Below are 18966 nucleotides of genomic sequence, written 5' to 3' on the forward strand. Positions count from 1 at the left end.
AAAGAAAAAGCCTTCAAGGATTTTTCAACAGGTACCCCCACAACCTACAAGAAACAATGTACTTATGTGAGGTTTCAATAAATGTGTACTACAGGGCAGTTAATGAGTCAAGCATCTAAACATAAACATGGTGGATATACTTAATGTGTTCCATGGGATTTCTTCATTACGTAATGCTCTGGGCAGTTCCTAGTAAAAACAGAGACATGGAATTGCAATGACCACTTGAAAGACCTTATCTCTTTTAGATTCAGGAAGGTCAAAGAGTTAACAAATGAGGTGATGTGAATTCACACTGGACTGAGGTGGCCTAACCTATAAGGGTTGCATGACTGTTGTAGCCTACACAGGATTCAATTCACTATTCTAAATGAGAGTCTTCAACATGCAATGACAGTGACCCTTCTGAACCGAAGAATGCCAAAATGGCTGTCAGTTTCCCCCCCCCCCATCGTTCACAACTTTTAAACAAGGCACAGCAGGACTGACTGTGATGATGTAACTGCAAATACTGTTTTCTGAACCTGTGATATTATCAGGAGAGAGTCCGTCAGAGGAGAGGTTGGTGAAACATAACACATTCCACATTTGAGCCCGTGGGTTGGTTATAAGAACAACTTAGCATTGTGCTGCATTCATTCTAAATTCCTTAAAGTAACGCAAGTGAGAAATTTTAATTATCTGCCATAATAATAGCAATGATGCTATATAGATATAGCATATATAAGATCAATATACATAAGTTTATGAGCTACACCTTCTCAGTAAATGGCAACAGTAACCAATTTATGCTTTTTGGCAAAAAAAAAAAGATACAAAGAAATTTTTCGTTTTTGTCATTAGTTGCTGACTATATCAGGGTGTTCCACAGACAGAGTAGATACAATATAACGTCAAGGCCTGCACCCGAATTTTGGCGGAAACGAAAACAAATGCATAAAATTAAAAAAATAATCTGTAAAAGATAAAATCACGTAAAAAATAAAATAAATTAAGAAGTAACTTCTTGTTTTTTGTACTTTTTCCTTTTTGTCTTAAAAAGAGCACATAAAAAGTGAGTCATTGTGCTATAGCTATTTGCATTAAATACTGCACACTTCATTTCATAAGCTTGGGCTTATATGTCCAGGTTCAAACCCACACGATTTCAATCTTGACCTACACACTTGTTACAAATGCTGAAATGCTAGTTATCTGAACTGTGAGTTACTCAATTAGGCCCATAAGTTTTATAACATAAATGCAGCTTCAAAGAACATGTCCATTTACAGGATATACAGATATGTGTTTACAAGAATAAATATACAACAAAATTAAATGCACAAGATGGTGTGTTTGAAGTCATGTTCAAGATGGCTTACTTCGTCATGGATAAAATCTGCTGTTACAACGAATGACCAAATAAAGAAAGATTCAGTCTCAATACTGCACTCAGAGTTAAAAGAGAGGTATGAGTCATCCACTTTTCTTCAGGCATTTACTGCCAGGAAAAGCGACCAGTTTACAAACATACTTTGTCTCAGCTGTGGTTCCGATAAGCTACAACTTCATGCATTTGGAAAACTGTTTTTGCTCCACGACGTTCCGTCTTATGCCTTTCGATGTTCTTCTTTGTCCACACTAGGTGCGGTTAATCACTTTGAATATATATATATATATGTATGTTTTATATAAAATATATATATATATATATATACACACGCTTACTGTTTTATCCCTCTAGTCGAGTTCCTGATATACTTTCATTATTTTCTCATTTTTATTTAATGGAAAGTCCTTCGGCTCAAAGTGGGTTTGCTTCCAAACGATACAGTAGAAAAACATCACAGAACGTTTTTTTTTTCGTTTGTTTGTTTGTTTGTTTCTTGTTTTCCAGGAGAGCTTGGAAAGGGTGAAAGGTACAAGTATCTTACAGTCCGTCTGATGAGTCGAGTCGAAATGGTTAAAGCGGAAAACATTGAGAATGTTTTGAACCCTGTGTGTTTTTACTTCCCGTTTCCTCTCCTCCTCCTCATCCTCCGAGGTCTTACTGCAGGTAGCGGTACACCTTAAAGCAGTGGTTCCCAGAGTCGGCCACGGCCACGTGTCCGTCCGACGTCAGGGCCAGGCCCTGGGGCCCGTACAGGGGGTCCGCCGTCGTGTTTATGTAGGACAGGAAGGACCCGGAGCTGTCGAACACCTGGAAGGCGAACACAGGGAAGCACATGGAAAAAAAAAACTAGCCTCGTTTTTTTCAGGCTCGTTGCCCTACAGCAGTAATGACGTGAGACACGTCTGTCAGTAGAGCTCCAGGGGATGTGCTTTGCTTATGAGCTGAATGGTCGATTATGATTTCTCCGTCTGCCATCTGCACTACTTGACCTGTAACAAATCGGGGGCTAAACATGCTGGAACTGGACTTAACCTCACAGGCTTTCCCAAAACAACCTTGAGATTTCCCCCTTTTTGAACGCTCTGAGGATAGAACATCTCGGGTTCGGGACAAGAATGAAAGATTACGACCACGGCCCCCGCACCTGTATTCGGCTGTTGCCCCAGTCGGCGACGATGATGTTGCCGTTGGCGTCCACGGCCACGCCCGTGGGGGCGTTGAACTGACCGTTGCCCTCTCCGTGAGAGCCGAATTTGAACAGGAACTCTCCGTCAGCGCTGTACACCTAGGGACACGAGGCGAGCAGGCAGGGGTCACTTAACGGCCGGGGGGAAATCATGCTCTCATCCCAGTGAACATTTTTGCGGTGAGAGGTCAGTGAAACCTGGCTACATTTGGTTGAAAAGTGAAAGTTTTCTAACTGACTAGGGTGTAGCCAGACTAGTATCCGGGTAAAAAACCTGAGCTGTGTTGGGGTTGTCAGAACTGTTGCTCACTGGGATATGACACCATTCGACCCAGTGAGTCATACAGAATATGACTGAAAGCTCTGCAAGAGTGAGTACAAACAGGCTGGAGAGGACAGCGGTGAGCACACAACTCAGAAACCCAACACTGGAGATGATGTCGTAACCGCACACGCGTTAGGTAAGGGGAACGGCTCGCTCTGGCCTTACCTTAACGGAGTGGTTGTGGAAGTCTGTCACCACTATTTCATTCTTGTTATTTACAGCTACAAAGTGTGGACCTTGAGACAGAGCAGTGAGTGAGAGATGGGGGGAGGGAAAGAGATAGAGAGAGAGAGAGAGAGAGAGAGAGAGAAGAGAGACTCATTCAGTCTGAGAAAAGAAGGTTAGCCATTCCCCCAAACTCTCTATACCACCAAACTGGAAAGTGGTGGCCTAGGTTACCTGCGGCAGTATATTCTAGTTGCTTTACTCATACGTTTTCATTTTTTTTTTACCAAAAAATAATGTTCAAGACTAATATCCAGACCAATAACATAAACATTTTAATGTCAGTGGTAATGTGTTTATTTTTACTTTTCTTTATTGTTTTCAAAACAGACATGTATAGATGTAAAAATATATTGATCAGTACATTCATAAAAGATCCACACATTTTTTTTAAATAGTTATTTGGTGTTTTTTTGAACATTTTAATTGAATTGAAGTTTTATTAATAATGTGTTTTTAAGCTGAATTAAGCCAAATCTTTACCATCATTATTTAAATATAGTGCAGATCCTTCATGAATTTAATGTCTGTAAAAAGAGTCTGATTTGAATAAACTGAACAATCGATATCTAACACGTTAGTAAAACTTGGCACACGCAATACTTACTGAACGCTGGGCCAGATTTACTAAGCTTTTGCTCCAGTGCAATGTTTGCACCACTTTTTTCTAAAAGAAATGAAAAGGAAAAGTCAGAAATGAAAGACAAAGGACCAAAAAAAGCCCCAAGCTCTTTTTCATAGGAACCCCACTTCCTATGTCCATTTTGTTGAAAATGCAGCCTTTGCAGAGGTGGGCGAAACCAGCTCCCTCATTGGCCAACCTCTGACCAATCATGCGCTGCATGACACTGCCAGTAGTCTAAGCTGGTTCCTTACACACAAAACATGCTCCTCCACCATGCCCTGCTAACCCCCACATGCATAACACTGAAAGTCCTGGATAACACATCATAGGTCGTAGTACAGAGACAGCTGGAAATGATCAGAAAGCATTTGGCAGTACAGATTCACAGGATGGGTTAAGTGATGCTGTTCACCAGCTGTAGACGGAAGCATGCCATCAGGATTTCCCAGGATGGGCAATATTTGAGCTACAACACTCTGCCCTGACCAATGGACTGAGCACACCCAAATATCCATCCCTCAAACTCCATCAACACCACAGCATGGACTATGGATAAAGAGATTTAGCCTTCTGCCAAATTAAACCTTTTATCCACCAGCGAGCTATAAACCCTGTAGACACATCTGTGTGGTACGAGCATTTGCTTTTTGGCTACAAGCAGAACAAGAGTTCCGCTGCCTGTAGTCATGGGAACGCAAAGCAAACGGTTCCCCGTACAGATTAATCTGCCATCAGGACCCACAGGACATCAAAGCGGTTTAGAGCTAAACCGATTCCCTCAAAAATTAAATAACGAACGGGACAGGATCAACGAGCGGGATGGGACAATAATGGAAGAAAGTAAAAACAGTTGCACCAGATGACAGTTGACACCAGCACCAGATGACAGTTGACACCAGATGACAGTTGACAGTGTCGTCCCTTTCAACACTGGAACTGAAGCCTGGGTAAATCTGGCCCCATTTCATGGTTCTATTCAATAACAGATTATACAATATCCGCACTGTTCCTTTCCTTGTATTGTATTTCTCTCTTATTTCATTTACAGAGATCCCAAATTCCCAAAGCAAATCCAGTACCATGCTATGTAGCTTGTGGAAGCCAGCGCAAAGATTATCATTACATAGATCTGACAGAAAAATCAAGATAGACTAGTCCACCGGTTACACATTATTGCTGATGCATATCCGATCGCCATACGATATCGTGAATTTAATTTAGCAGCATCCTCGTTTACTTCCGCCTGCGGGTTGATTTCGTCGAACTTGGCAACCTTTTTCCCGGCCGTCCATACCTTGTCAGACATGGCGCGCTGCGGAAGTCCCCTCGCCCTTCCGAACGTGTGCCCCAGTGTGGACTGGACTATGAGACCAGTCAGGTTCTTTTCGTACAGGACATGCCGTTCTGTCCTTGAGCAGTACACCTTGCTTCGTATAGGCCCGCGATAATGTTACAGAAAAGATTGTCAAAGTTTGTATCGTTGTGGCTCTGCTTTCTTTTTATGTCTGTTTTTATTATTTTTATTTAATATTTATTTATTTAACTTATTTATTTTACTCATTTTATGCCTCCGTGAAGCACTTTGTGAACTTGAAAGGTGCTATATAAATAAAGTTTACTACTTACTACTTGCTAATCTAACTTTGATTGGCAGCGTGCTCGAGGACTGCAGGAGATTGGTTATTCCTCAAGGATTATTTGAATGACTGACAGTTATGAGCAAGCTCACCTTGAACTTGCCGTCTGAAGTGAAGATGCTGACCCATCTGTTGTCGTAGTCGGCCACGATGATGTCACCGTTCATATCCACGGTGACGCCTGTGGGGCGCTGGAGCTGGCCAGGCGAACGACCTCTGACCCCAAACCTAAGTTTGAATAGTCCATCATTGGAGAAGACCTGTGTTGGATGACAGTTTAGAAAATTATTAAAATAATAAATACTCATTGGTGTTAATTGGCCATTCATTACCACAGTAACTGAGGCGCACCTGCAAATCGTAAGGCTCTTACCTGGATACATTGATTGTTACTGTCTGCCACCACGATCCTGCCATTGCTGGAGGCAGAAATACCCTGCAGATTGGTGAACTCCCCCCTCTCCCGCCCACGTGAGCCTGTGAGAATGAAGAAAGGACACAGGGGTATTATGACATCATTGCAGGGGCATTATGACATCGCTGCAGTGGCTCCAGGAGAGGTGGGGCCTGCTTGTGTATACGACGGACTGACTAAACCAGTGGTCTCCAACCCTGGTCCTGGAGAGCTACGGGGTCTCCTGGTTTTTGTTTTCACCTTAAAATCGGCACCCAATTGAGACCCAAGACACCAGGTGAGTTGAGTTAACTGTGTAATCAACTGCTCTAATTGATTCGTGAAGTGCAGAGCCACTATGAAAACCAGCAGACCCTGTAGCTCTCCGGGACCAGGGTTGGAGACCGCTGGACCGAACGCACCGACTCTGTAGATGAGCTCGTCCTCGATGGGGTTCTCCTTCTTCTTGCTGGTGCTGTACATGCTGGAGGGGCGCCTGACGGCCTTCTGCCGGACGTGGCCCCCGCCCCCGCTGGGCGACTTCACCCTGCGCTTGACGTCGTCGGGGGACTGGGGCACGTCGGAGGGCTTGACGGCCCGCAGGCGGAAGGGGCTGCCCCGCACGGGCTGCCCGTAGAGCAGCAGGGCGAAGGAGAACTCGCCCTCGGAGCGCAGCGTGTACCCCACCTCGTACGTCCCGTTCTTGTTGTCCGTCACCTCGGCGTCGGCCCGCGCCCCGTCGGGGCCCGAGATCTCGGCGCGGAGCGCGGCGTTGCCCGTCCGCACCAGCTCGCCGCCCTTGTCCTTGGTGGTGACGGTGACGGACGTGTGCTGGCCCACCAGGGCGTGCCGGAGCCCCTCGCCCGTGGCCACGCTGGTGTGGCCCACGGCGCCCGTGGTCAGCAGGACGCCCAGGTTCTGGATGGAGCGGCGCAGGCCCTCCGTCTCCACCAGGCAGTCCAGGTGGCCGTTCTCGTGCGGCTGCTCGGGGAAGTCGTGGCGGGCCAGGGCGCTGACCCGCTCGCTCATCTGCTTCTGCACCAGCAGCACCTCGGTGGCGCTGCCGTGGTCCAGGGCCTGCTCCGTGAAGCTGCAGCTGCTCTGGATGTGCTCCTTCCCCTGGAGCAGGGAGGCCAGCTGGGCCTGCAGCACCTGGGGACCACACGTTAACAGAGCAGTGATTCACAGATTCATATTAGATTTAATCCATGTATATTAAAGCAGTTTATAACATAACACAGCATAGGAAAATTAGGGAGGATGGAAAGGGAAAAGCCATTAAAAAAATCATAAGGCTTTATTTTCTAATGTATTTTCTAATTGTATTTTTGCGATGCAAAGGTTTTGCTTTTTACATTTCTAATTTGGGTCCCAGCATTAAAAAGTTTAAGAACCAGTGCCCTCCTACACATGTTTCCGTGTGATGCAAGGGCAGGGAATTCTGGGAAATAAGGAGGGGGGGGGGGCGGAGGCGGAACCTTCTGCTTGGCGTTGCAGATGCTCTCCAGGTCGGTGATGAGGGCGCTCTTGCGCAGGTTCAGCGCCCGCTCCAGCTCCTCGAAGGTGCAGTTGATCTCGCTCACCGCCTCGTTCTTGCGCTCCGTCAGCTGCTTGGAGATCTCGCTCACCAGCTCGATGGCCGCCGTCAGCTGGGGGAGTCTGGGAAAGGGGGGGGGGGGGTGTGGGGGTGAGAGACAAGGGTCAGGGTCAGTCCACATGGGGGGAACACACTGCAAAACATGTGCTAATAATAGCAATATCGCCCCAAGCAAGGGTCACATTCAGTCATATGCATTCAGTGACCAGCTCACTAACAACACAAGAATATATAATTAGGAGAAAAATCCACTCAGCCTCACTATGACTGTCATTTACCCACAATCTTAAAAAGTATTCAGTACTGTGTTGAGCCTTGACTTGCACACCTCAAGGTGTTCCACATGCTGAAAATTAAGTTCTGATATAAAAAATCTGAAATTAGAAATGGCTGTGCCAGGTGGGTAATATTTCCTGGTGGTTGTACCTGCCACGGATGGCATCAAGCTGGTTCTTCAGCGCGGCTTTGTGCTGCTCCAGGACGTCCCGTAGAGGGACGGTCACGTGCTCCCTGTGCTCTCCCTCTGTGCACTCCAGACACATGGCCGTCTCGCATGACTCGCAGTAGAACTCCATCACCTGCAGGGGGCGCCAGGGAGCAGGAAAAAAAGATATGACTGCTCCACTCAGGAAAGGTGGGGCCACATTGCACCAAAAAATTTAGATTTTCACTGAGAATAGCTGTGGCAAAATAAAACTTTGGCTCCTTTTACTGCAATGTATTAACTGAGATTTGTACGGGTACTCCAAATACAATGCAGCACAAGCTAAGACCCCTGTAACATACAACCTGATTTTTTTTGCTGGATCTGTCTGAGTCCATTGTTCTGCGAAAAACTGTAGCATTGAAATTCAGCTCATGACAAGCCAAAGGCTGGACACTGAGAGAGCTGCTTTACCTGTTACCTGCTACAAATGTTACGAGAAGTGGGGTCTCTTTCATTTCTGACTAATTTCTTTCAGGAAAAAAAATGGTTTCAAACGTCGCACTGCAGCAGAAGCTTACTGATTCACCCACAGGGACAGGGTGGCCACTCACATGGAGGTTACAGTGAGGGTTCCGGCGACGTACCTTGCCCTCGTGGTTGGGACAGCAGAGCGGTGTCCCGGCCACAGCAGCGCTGACGGACTCCAGGACACTGCAGGCCTCGGGACGGGCGCACTCTGGACCCCGCTGGAGCACCTCCATCAGGTTGGTGATGAAGAAGTTGTTCTGGAGTGCGGCCACGCCCTTCTCCGGCAGAATGGAGGTCTGTCGGCACACGGGGCACGACAGCGTCAGGGACTGCGGGGGAATGTAGTTCTGTAGGCACCTGCAACGGCGGACAGAGGAAGGAGGAGAGAGGGGAGAGGAACAAAAAGAAAAGAGACAGAGATATTTCTTATTATGCAAAACAATATAAAGCAGAAAGATGTACTACACTGTATCCCCTACTGTCCCCGCAAACAAAAACTGAGAATGTACGATTTTCATGATGCGTGACTTTTTTCACCATTTTTACTTGGACCTGGACTTTCAGTCAAGTGACTTGAACTTGCAGTATCAAACAGATTCCATTATACGTGTGTCTGAGCGGCTAATTGTGTAACACAATATGTGATTTTAAATCAACCGGTTTAAATTATAAATGATAAGATAACGAATCGGCTTCAATGGTATCTTCCCTGATCAACATTTTATTACGCAACTGGGTCAGTGACGTCAGACGTTTGGTCAATGGCTGTAGTCGCGACTGTCGCGTGCATTTGGTCAACATAAAGTTTCTGTGGCAAGATCAAGAATAACGCAAACAGCGTTTGCAAATTACACAATGGAGACAAAACGTCGGGACCATTTGCCATCTGCAAATATGAAAATGAGGAGAAATGTGGGACAACATAAACTTTTCCGAGATACCTGGTCCGCATTCATCAAGAGAGGTAAGCAAAATCAGTTTGGATTGAACCAAAATCGTTTAGCCAGACCAGCCAGCCAAGCCAGCTAACGTTACAGTAGTTGCCCATAACTTTACTAATCCAGTCTGCCTCGGTTCATGTATCTGCTCATGCTAACGTTAGACCAGTCAGCTTGCTAGCAAGCGGTATTAGTATTATTTCCAGCAAAAACATCATGAAATATTGTGATTACAATATTACGTCAGCATTCAATGAACGTATTGTTGATAAAAATGAGTTTACGCGGAATTGTGACATCCTACTGACTGTTTTATACATTGCAAGATATTGCACTTCTGCCACGAGTTTACTCAATCATTTCTGTTGCATAGAATTAGCCTACTAAACATACGGCCATCTGACTAAATGCTCTACAATTGTTGACCTCGTCTGTCCTTTCTAATCTCATGTATTTAAAAAATGCAATACTGAATAGGCATTATGAAATTCCTGCCTGCTCCTTCTGTGTTGTGTTGTTACAATGAAAGTTTTTTTTTACTGAAACTGAAACCACTTGAATATTTAATCCCACGCATACCCCTCTCTTACTGACAGTACTATCCAATCCAGTCACTAAGAAGGAAATATATATATAATTTGGATTCAATGCCCCTTTTGTTTCTTTTGTAATATAAAATTTGAATTTTTCATCATTGTTAGTGAGAGCCGCGAAATGTGATCCCCATTTGCCCCATTCGGGACTTCTTGATTCAAACTTGAGAATTGGTGACTTGGACCTGATCAGATTTCAACACTGGTAACTTGAGACTCGACTTGAACTTGAGGTTAAGCGGCTTGGGCTCGTGCTATTGCTAGCTCTTGTGGTGTTTGTTTACCGCGTTAAATGCGCGTTTTGTGAGTCACCGTGATTGAGAGCGCCTGCCCGAATGACTAAAATGTAAATTGTCGTCTGCTCTGGCTTCTCTCTCTTCCCTGCATAATAAAACGTTCGGTGCAGCCATGACGCATCATATAACTAGGTTTGGGAACAGCATGCCAGTAAGTAAGTAAGCTAATCCGTTTATTACACAAATGATTCACCAAATTAATTGGTGTCTGGCGCAAAATGCCAGTTGATGGTTTTCACACCGATTAACTGGAGCCTGTCCACAGACTGCCGCAGAACAAAGAAAAGGCATAAGGCATTACATTTTTTTTTTTTAGAGAGCGAAGAGTTGTCTGAGCAAAAAGGCATACATAATTCAAAAACCAAAGATGGAACAAAAGGTGATCATAGTGCAGCAGTCAGACATTGCAGTCACAAGCTTTCACGAGCACTGCCAGCGCATAGATGCAGTGCTTATATACACAGAAGCCATTCTGTTCCCCTGCGCCCAAAGTGAAGTGTTGGAAATTGGGAAGTCGGTTTGGAAACGTTGTCATTGAAGGGCAGTTTTATGCTGTCTAACTCCTTCCCTGCATGGTGTAACAGTCGTACCCTGGGGCCAGGTACTTAACCTGAATTGCTTCAGTAAATATCCAGCTGTATGGACAGAATGTAAATGTGTAAGTCGTCTAAAATCGGGCCTTCTGACGATAAATGGTGTAAAATAATTTAGGCCCCCCCTTAGGCATGCCCTTTTAAGAGATTAGGGGACGGGGAGGTGAGGTTTGAAGCCTAGCCTAGTAGAGAGCGCTCGATACCTCTCGCAGAAGGTGTGCAGGCAGGGCAGGACTTTGGGGTTGTGGTAGTGGTCCAGGCAGATGCTGCAGACCAGGAACTGCTTGTCGATCTGCCGCACCACGGGGCTGCTGTTGCTGGACTCGTGCTTGGCCATGGTGAGAGACATTCACAGAGGGCGCCTGGGGCACAGGCACCAGCTAACCTGCAGAGAGAGGGAGAGAGGGAGGGGGAGAGGGAGAGGGAGGGAGGAAAGAGAGGGAGATGGATGTGAGAGGGAGGGAGGAAGAGAGAGATGACAAGAAGGAGGGAGAAAGAGAGAAAGAGAGATGTGGGAGAGAAAGAGAGATGGCGAGTGGGAGGGAGAGAGAGGGAGGGAGAGAGCAAGATATTTGGACTCATTAGCCAATCAACAGCTTGAATAAGGCATGCGAGTGTTGAAGCATGTCAAAAACCTGTCTAAACTGTGGCCATCGAGGGCTTCAGTTTAACGTCATCTCCATAATCGGGAACATGGCTCTCGCCATTAAGCATTAGAGCCACAAAGTCTTCTTTACACGTTCATCAGGCATAGGGCACCAAACGCACACAGTCATCTGGGTGATCCTGGGTGATTTCCCTCTCCCCTTAAGCGCTGCCTCTTGGCACGGAGTGAAGGTCTGCATGTAGGCTATACTGCATTTCGAACACAAAGCGTTCCTTACGCAGCGAAGCTGTGTTGCCGCAGCATCATCGATTCAGGACACCCTGCGAGAGTGCCCAGAGCACATGCATCCTGCGGATCTGCAGTCACTGTGTGCTTCCAGCGCTGCTGCTGCTGCGAGTGGGCAGTGGGTTTCTAAATCAGCCAGGGTGTTCGCTCTTATGCATCAAGTCTTCCATCTGAGACCCTCCCCGTCTGTCGGGGTCTGGCTTGGTCAGGATTCAGTTTCTGACCAGGAGGCTCAGAGAGCAAATGCTTCCTGCTTCGGAGACACCAACTTGACAGTCCTAGTGATATATCCTGTATGTGTATGCATTAGCCTGTATATTTATTTAGGCACGTGTGGAGAATAATTCACATTCCAGCTCTGAAAATGGTCTAGATAGCTTATAGATACATAGAGGGGTCCTTGGTGAACAGTGTTCTGTATTTGATATAGCCTAGGTTTCAAATAAAACACAAAAGACACAATACGCATTGTAAGAGGCGCTGAAATGACTCGGTAAATGTAGGTGGCAGTGGCAGAATGCTCTTTAGCCACACACTCGGAGCTCAGAGAAACCCCACGCCAAGGCCCTACACGGCGTACTTCAACAAGCGTGGACCTGCGGGTGTCAACGCTCCCCGCTCAAGTGCTTTTTTTTCGGGGAATGATTTTCACTGACGGTTGGGACCGCTGAGGTGCCAGAGGCCTCACATTTGTTGCAAATTCCTGTCTGTTTTTCCACTTCTGCTGGGTTAAGAATGAGGCTTTCAGCAACCAGACGAAAACAACATTCTCTTCTTGAAAAAGAAAAAAAAAAAAAAGAAAACACTACCACCATCGCTGTCTTGAGTTTGTGCTAGGCTTCTGTGTAGTATAGTGGTTAGCGAACTGGGCTTGCACCCAAAAGGTTGTGGGTTTGATTTCCAGATAATCTACGGCGCAAGCTACCTAACCTCGAACTGTGTAAATGGATAAGGATAATATTTAAATATGGCAACGGGTTGTATGTTGGAGGTCACTCTGGATTAGAGCCTTAATGCTTGTAATGTAATATGTACTCTAATGCTGTGTTTACGGTAGGCTACAGTAGGCATGCAGTAAGCAGCAGTGAATATTATGGTGGCACAGAGTGAGTGAGGAGGTGGATAGAGCAGTAAGGAAGTACACACCTACCAGCAGTTCAGATGACAAGTAGGGAGGCATAATTTTGCTGCTTGGTTGTTGCAACCACATAAATCAGTGAGACACAGCAGTAATTCAGCACTGCTCTATGCTTCTCCGGAAACGCGTGACTTAAAAAAAACAAAAAAACGAAAGGGAGTTTGAAATTGTGTCTGTTGTCAAGACCATGTAGCCTACATGAAATAGATTTTTTACAACTGCCACACGCTGCTCTGGATCAGCGGATGACATCATTGCTTTCGGCGGGGGAAAGATACAGGGGAAAAGGAAGTAAAGGCGTGCGCGTGTAATGGCCGCGCCGGCTGCGACGATGATGATGATGATGATGCGAGCGCCAGTGCAGCCCTCCATCAGCGGGTCAGGAGGAGATTTATTATTCATTCGGCCGGCGTGCGCGCAGTCCTGCGTCTGCGCATGCGTTCGCAGCAGCCGTTCGGTTGGGTTCGTCTGCCGCGCGTTTAACGGCCAGCTCAGCCAGCAGACCAGACGTCGTGTTTTAGCCGGCTGAACGCGCGCTTTCTCATACGCCCTTCCTCTGCCGCCCTTTTCATTTTCCGTCTCGCTGTCTGGGTCATATTCCATTCCATTTCATTCCATTTCATTTGTTAGGATCCCCATTAACTCCAGCAGAAGCAGCAGCTATTCTTCCTGGGGTCCACGCAGGACGCTGCATTTAGGACATCATCAGACTAAACATTGAGACAACAGTAACGTCAAACAAAACCCCACACCATTACTCTGTTTTTTAAAACCTACAAAATTCTTTCCACACATAGAGAAAAATCAAAGATATTCACTGCCTATATATCATGGCTAAATCACTATTACATCTGTTACTAACACATGGTTGCATTATCCATCTATATCCATAGAACTGTACTGTATATCACTGTAATACCCATATTAAACAATAAAACATATGCAAGGGATATGATACAATTGGCTAATATTAGTATATTATAATTTTAGTATATTATAATTTACATGATAATTCAGCAATTAATTAGCTGTTATCCTTCTAGATTATATTCACTGCATGTGTCTTCAAAAGTGTATTTCTAATTTATCCTGTAACATAGGATATTGACATATACAGTCTAATATTATAATAATAAATATATCATTCATACATATTGCATATACAATTGAACGCCTATGGGAGATTTTGGACCGACGTGCTAGACTGCTTTCCACCACCATCATCAAAACACCAAACGAGGGAATATCTTTAGGAAGAGTGTTGTTCCATCCCTCCAGCGGAGCTCCAGAGACAGTAGAATCTATGCCAAGGCGCATTGAAGCTGTTCTGGTGGCTCATGGTGTCCCAAATTTATGTTGGTCTTTCCTCTAATTTCTCACCCATCTGTACATATATACATGCGGTACAATCTCCGAGATTTGTTACAGTGAGGAGGACTGTCGAGCCGGGGAGGTGTTTTGTGTTCTCGTAAGGTTTTGAGTCGACCGTGCAGCCGGTTAAGAGCTGCGTTTGACTTGCGCGTCGCTTTCCCGCGCCGCTGTCCGAGCCCTCTGCTCTGTCCGTCCCCAACTGCCAGCGCTCTGAGGCGCAGATCTAAAAAAAGATCTCTGCATACAGCTGCTGCTCAAGTGGCCTTGTCTTCTGAGGCGGCACTGTGTTCTCCGACACGGCTTGGAAACAGGGCTCCCGGGAGCCTGTCTCCGAGGCCTGGGACACGTGCTGGAAGCCCCGATAGGTCTATTTTAGGCGTCACATGACACTGACAGTAAAACTGAGGAGGGCAGACCTATTGCCCCGCAGATAAGCCCTACGTCCACAAGCACACTCCTCTAACCTTGATGCTCACCTTGTTTTTGTACTTCAGCTGCAAAAGACCGTTTCAGCATCACAGCCGATGAAGCGTGCTAGTGATTGCTTTTGAAGTAGGGGTTCGGTCACGACCATTGAAATTCAAACAGCAATGCTGTAAACTCTAATTATCACAGACCCCTCACAATTTCCATTTTAATGAAAACCCGTTTAAAAGGAACGGAACGCAAATGTTATAACTTAAACGCTCAAATGATTTGACCAATTATGAAGTCACTGCGTGGTCAAAAGGAACCGCTCCCTTGTTTGCACAGGATATGACGACGACGTCAGGGAAATCTCTGGTGAAGGAATGGGGGGCCCTTTGTGGCAGTGTTATGCGAAACAGCCTGATGATGTCATAGAGGGATGTGGACCACCCTGGTCATGTGACCGCCTCCTCACAGCTGGAAGGCTGACTTCCTGTTGCTGTTGATTGTGGCCGTGGCCCTGGCCGTAAGGGAACAGTATGGAAGGTGGGGACTGACGAGGCCTCGATCGTGGTGGGGCGTGGCTCGAAATCTCAGACCTCGGCTTGCTGATGAAGGGCAATAATGTTCTGCCATGATGTTTCACCATATTGGATACTGCTGGCTGTGAATGCTTCACATGGAGAGCCAGACACTCCTGTTCACGCTATTTTAATAACGTTTCTATTAAATGGATCTTTATTCCGGTAAATGTGGGAAGATGGGGACTTTGCTGCCTTGAAGTGATTTTTCTCTTTTGGTTTAGCATTCTTTTAGCAGATGCTCATTATCCAGAGCAACATTTTATAGGAGAAACAGAAGTGCGTTCACCTCAGTAATTAGCCTCGCAGTTACATCGCAAGTTTTTTTGGCAGAGCAACTTACAAATTTTACGGGGTGTCTAATCCTTTGACGGTTTCTGCAGCTGGGAAGTTCACTGAAGCAGGTGGGTTTAAGTTCAACAGCACACAAGCCTGCGAATCCAACCCACGTCCTCGCTGTTGGGAGACCGGTTCCCTGTCCTTCACGTGAAGCAGCTTTTACATCTTTTTTGCATTTTTCATTCTATGTCCTTGTTTCACATTCGTATTTTTAATAAATTTCCTTAGAATATGACGTTCCCTAGGGACATAATGTAAGTCTTTGGCATACTTGGCCAGGACTGACTGCTGATAAAGGTAACACTACAGTTAGCTGCGTCAACACAATTTTACAGATACTGAAAGCAATTATTATAATCGTGAAGTCGTGTCTTTTGTGTGATTTAGATTTTTTGTACTGTGTACTGTGAATATGTCTGTTACAATAACTTGTTTTAATGGCATGGAAACTGTAACCAAATAATTTCCCTGAAGGGACGGTAGCATAGTGTTGGCAAGATGACTCGGTAGTTCCTGCACAAAGCAAAAGCAAGACAGCAGTGGGCACAGAATGTACGTGTAAAAAAAAAAAGAAAAAAATTTCTTTATGTTTGCAAAAAAAAGCAGGACAGTAGTTTGCTAACTGGCTGGCTAGTCTGTTGCCGAGCTTGATCATTCGCAAGCTGTATCTTCCCCAACTTAAGGAACCTTTTTTATAACGAAACGAATAGATAAGGGCGTAAAGATGCAAGACAGGCCAATTACACGCCTCCCTGTAGAGTGTCTGTCCGCTGCTGGCCCAGATTCGCTGCCGGACCGCGTGGCATTACCACCGGTTTTACGAACCAGCGCTTTGGAGAAGCGAGCCGCCGACGGCATGAGAGGTTTCTGATGGAAATCGCGCAGCAGGGCTCCCTGTGAGTCCTGTGTTGGGCACTGCGCTGGTTTTTGTTTTTTGGCGCATATGGGATGCGCTCTGCTAATCGTCTGTTCTGCGGTCGGTGTTGTGCCGACGCTGCTTTGCTTTATCAGCGCCCGTCCAGAGCCTGGCCGGGCACCTGCTTTGCCACCTGCTCCCGTGCCCGCGTGATGCCCGCCTCCACCCGCTCCCGCGCCCGCGTGATGCCCGCCTCCACCCGCTCCCGCGCCCGCATGCTGCCCTTCCTGTTTTTCTCCAGAGATAATCCTGTCCCTCCCCCCCGGGCGAAAGAGTGCGTATCACTCATTACCGCCTTTCAAACACTCTGCCCCTGCAAGCAGCGGCTACAGCTAAACACACATGAAAATATTGTCCCTGTTAATATTTATATCACCCTCCCCGAACACCGCCCCCCCCCCCCACCTCCGTTTCCCGCATCACCAGAATAAACACTGGGGGGGGTAAAAAATAATAAACAAGAAAAAAAAAAAAACTTCAGCCGTTTCCTAGAGCATTGAGCATTCCTGTCCAATAAGGTGAGCCACCCTGACGGGATCGTCATGGCGACTGTGACTGACGGTGGCCCCTTCTGGCCCCCATGCGTGCCTGCATTCCTCTGGTCTGTGAGAAATTCTTACGCAGCACAGACACCGCCACCAAACCAGCCAGGCTGTACGCCGGGGGTGGTAATTAGCATGCACTTGGACTGTCTGTGGTCCTGCTCCAAGGCGTAATACACTTTCAAGCGCAGTGCTGACCTATCCGGGTCTAGTCCAGGTCAGTATCTCGATTGTGAGTTGTGCTGTCAGTGCAGTGCCGCTGATGTTTATTTGAGAACAAACTGTATGACGTGTCAGAAGACTTCTCAGAGAACTTTCATAAAGACATCATATCACTGTCAATTTCAGTATCTGGGACCGACAAGTAGTAGTAGGATTTAATTAGTCCTACAAAACCCTATATTTTTTTTATCTAAATATATACTTTGTGTTGGTCAAACATGGCAAAGACACTCCTCAATTCAGTGTATAATACCCAGGTTAGCCAGTACAAAGAAAGCTCCACCCCTAACCACAGGCTGTACTAGACAGTAAATCCTGAATAATCTTACTCCGTTAAACTGTAATTAAATTATTGTTAAAAATTTTTTTTTAAATCATTCATGTTATTACATTCAGAAATGTAATAACAAAGACGTTGAAGATATAGTTAGAACATAAAGAGTATAAAAATAAAAATGCAAACATTGATAATCCTGACCAAAGCTCTGGACAAAACAAATGTCCATTGCTGGTTCGTTAGTTATTACATGGAAACACCCATTAACTTTCTCCAGGGAGCAGACTTTCTGCAAACAAAGCTGCCATTAAATCTGTGTAAATGGGTCTGGAAGAGAGAAGATAAGAAGACAATGCCTGCTCTGTGTTTGGAAAGAGTCATACCCCCAGATAAGACCATATCCTGGCTAGAGTCCTTGAAAGCAGTATTTGACACACAGCTAAGCTAGCTAAGGGCAGTAAAGCTAGCAAAGTGCAGCTAAGCTAGCAAAGAGCAGTAAAGCTAGCAAGTGCAAGCAAAGCTACTGAATTGTAGTAAAGCTAGCAGAAGCCTTTTCAGCAAACACACCTGTTTGTTATGTGCCCGCACAGTCATGGCCACTGAAAACCCCACGGTCATGACTCACAGAAAATTAGCCTGAGAACTGAACCGCAAACAGATTTCCGGTGCCCTTCGCGAAAACTCACCCATTACAGTCCACACCACGGCTTATCCCGCTCTGCGTTCACACGCGCACGCCAGCTCTCCTCCTCCTCCTCTGTCGTCTATTACTCCTCCGTTTTTCATCCCTTCATTTCTCTCTGAGGAAGCTTTGGGACGCCCAGTCTGTCAGTCACTCCTCTTATTTTTACAGGGCGTGCCAGAGTGCCCCCAGAGCGTTACTGCCTGCTGGAAAGTGGGTGTTTCTCTCTGTCTCTCGCTCTCTCTCTCTGTCACACTGTCTCTCTATCTCCATTTTCTATCTCTTGCTCTATCCCTGTTCTCTCTCTCTCTCTCCCCCTCTCTCCCTCTCCCTCCCTCCCTCTCTCTTTCCCTTTAAAGCGGTGGTCTGGGGTGAACCAGCTGTTTGTTCAGGGTCCTAACGGCATGGGCACAGCCTGCCTCACTGAGCTCTGGCTCCTGACAGGAAGAGAAATAACACAACAACAACAGAGGAAGCCTGGAAAAAGGCACTCCCAAAATCCCCCACCCCTGAATCCCTGTGGGCCCCAGCGGAAAAAACTGAAACAAGGACCCTCAGCCTTCGCGGGAAGCACCACCTGTCTCGCGCGCTGGAGAAATCGGGGGGTTGTAAAAGAGAAGGAGGGAGCGGGCGGTTAGCCTCTCTCTCTCAGTCTCAGCCTCAGCCCCAGCCCGTTACGCAGGGCTGCTGTAACAATGACATTCCATCCCTGCTTCATCCCAGCCCGCTGCTCTCTCTCTCTCTCTCTCTCTCTCCCCCTCACTCTCCCCCCCTCGCTCTCCCTCACGCATGCAGCACACGCCCGGCAGCAGTAAAAAAAAACACACGGTCGCTCGCGGCGAGGAGGAGCGTTGTTTTTTTT

General features: G+C 46.3%; 1 protein-coding gene across 1 annotated transcript; it reads right to left on the reverse strand.

Moving 5' to 3' along the window:
- Positions 1-443: 443 nt before the first annotated feature.
- LOC135235719 (tripartite motif-containing protein 3-like) lies at positions 444-18569 on the reverse strand. Its single transcript, XM_064301504.1, has 12 exons — positions 18109-18569; positions 10940-11121; positions 8433-8673; positions 7788-7939; positions 7243-7423; positions 6187-6916; positions 5744-5847; positions 5426-5630; positions 3716-3916; positions 3049-3119; positions 2517-2657; positions 444-2179 (listed from the first exon to the last, which is right to left on the reverse strand). Exons 2-12 carry the CDS (start codon positions 11083-11085, stop codon positions 2027-2029), a joined length of 2325 nt encoding a protein of 774 aa, XP_064157574.1. The 5' UTR covers positions 11086-11121; positions 18109-18569; the 3' UTR covers positions 444-2026.
- Between the last annotated feature and the right edge of the window lie 397 nt (positions 18570-18966).

Source organism: Anguilla rostrata, chromosome 12 (genome assembly GCF_018555375.3).
Source record: "Anguilla rostrata isolate EN2019 chromosome 12, ASM1855537v3, whole genome shotgun sequence".
Classification (NCBI taxonomy): Eukaryota; Metazoa; Chordata; class Actinopteri; order Anguilliformes; family Anguillidae; genus Anguilla; species Anguilla rostrata.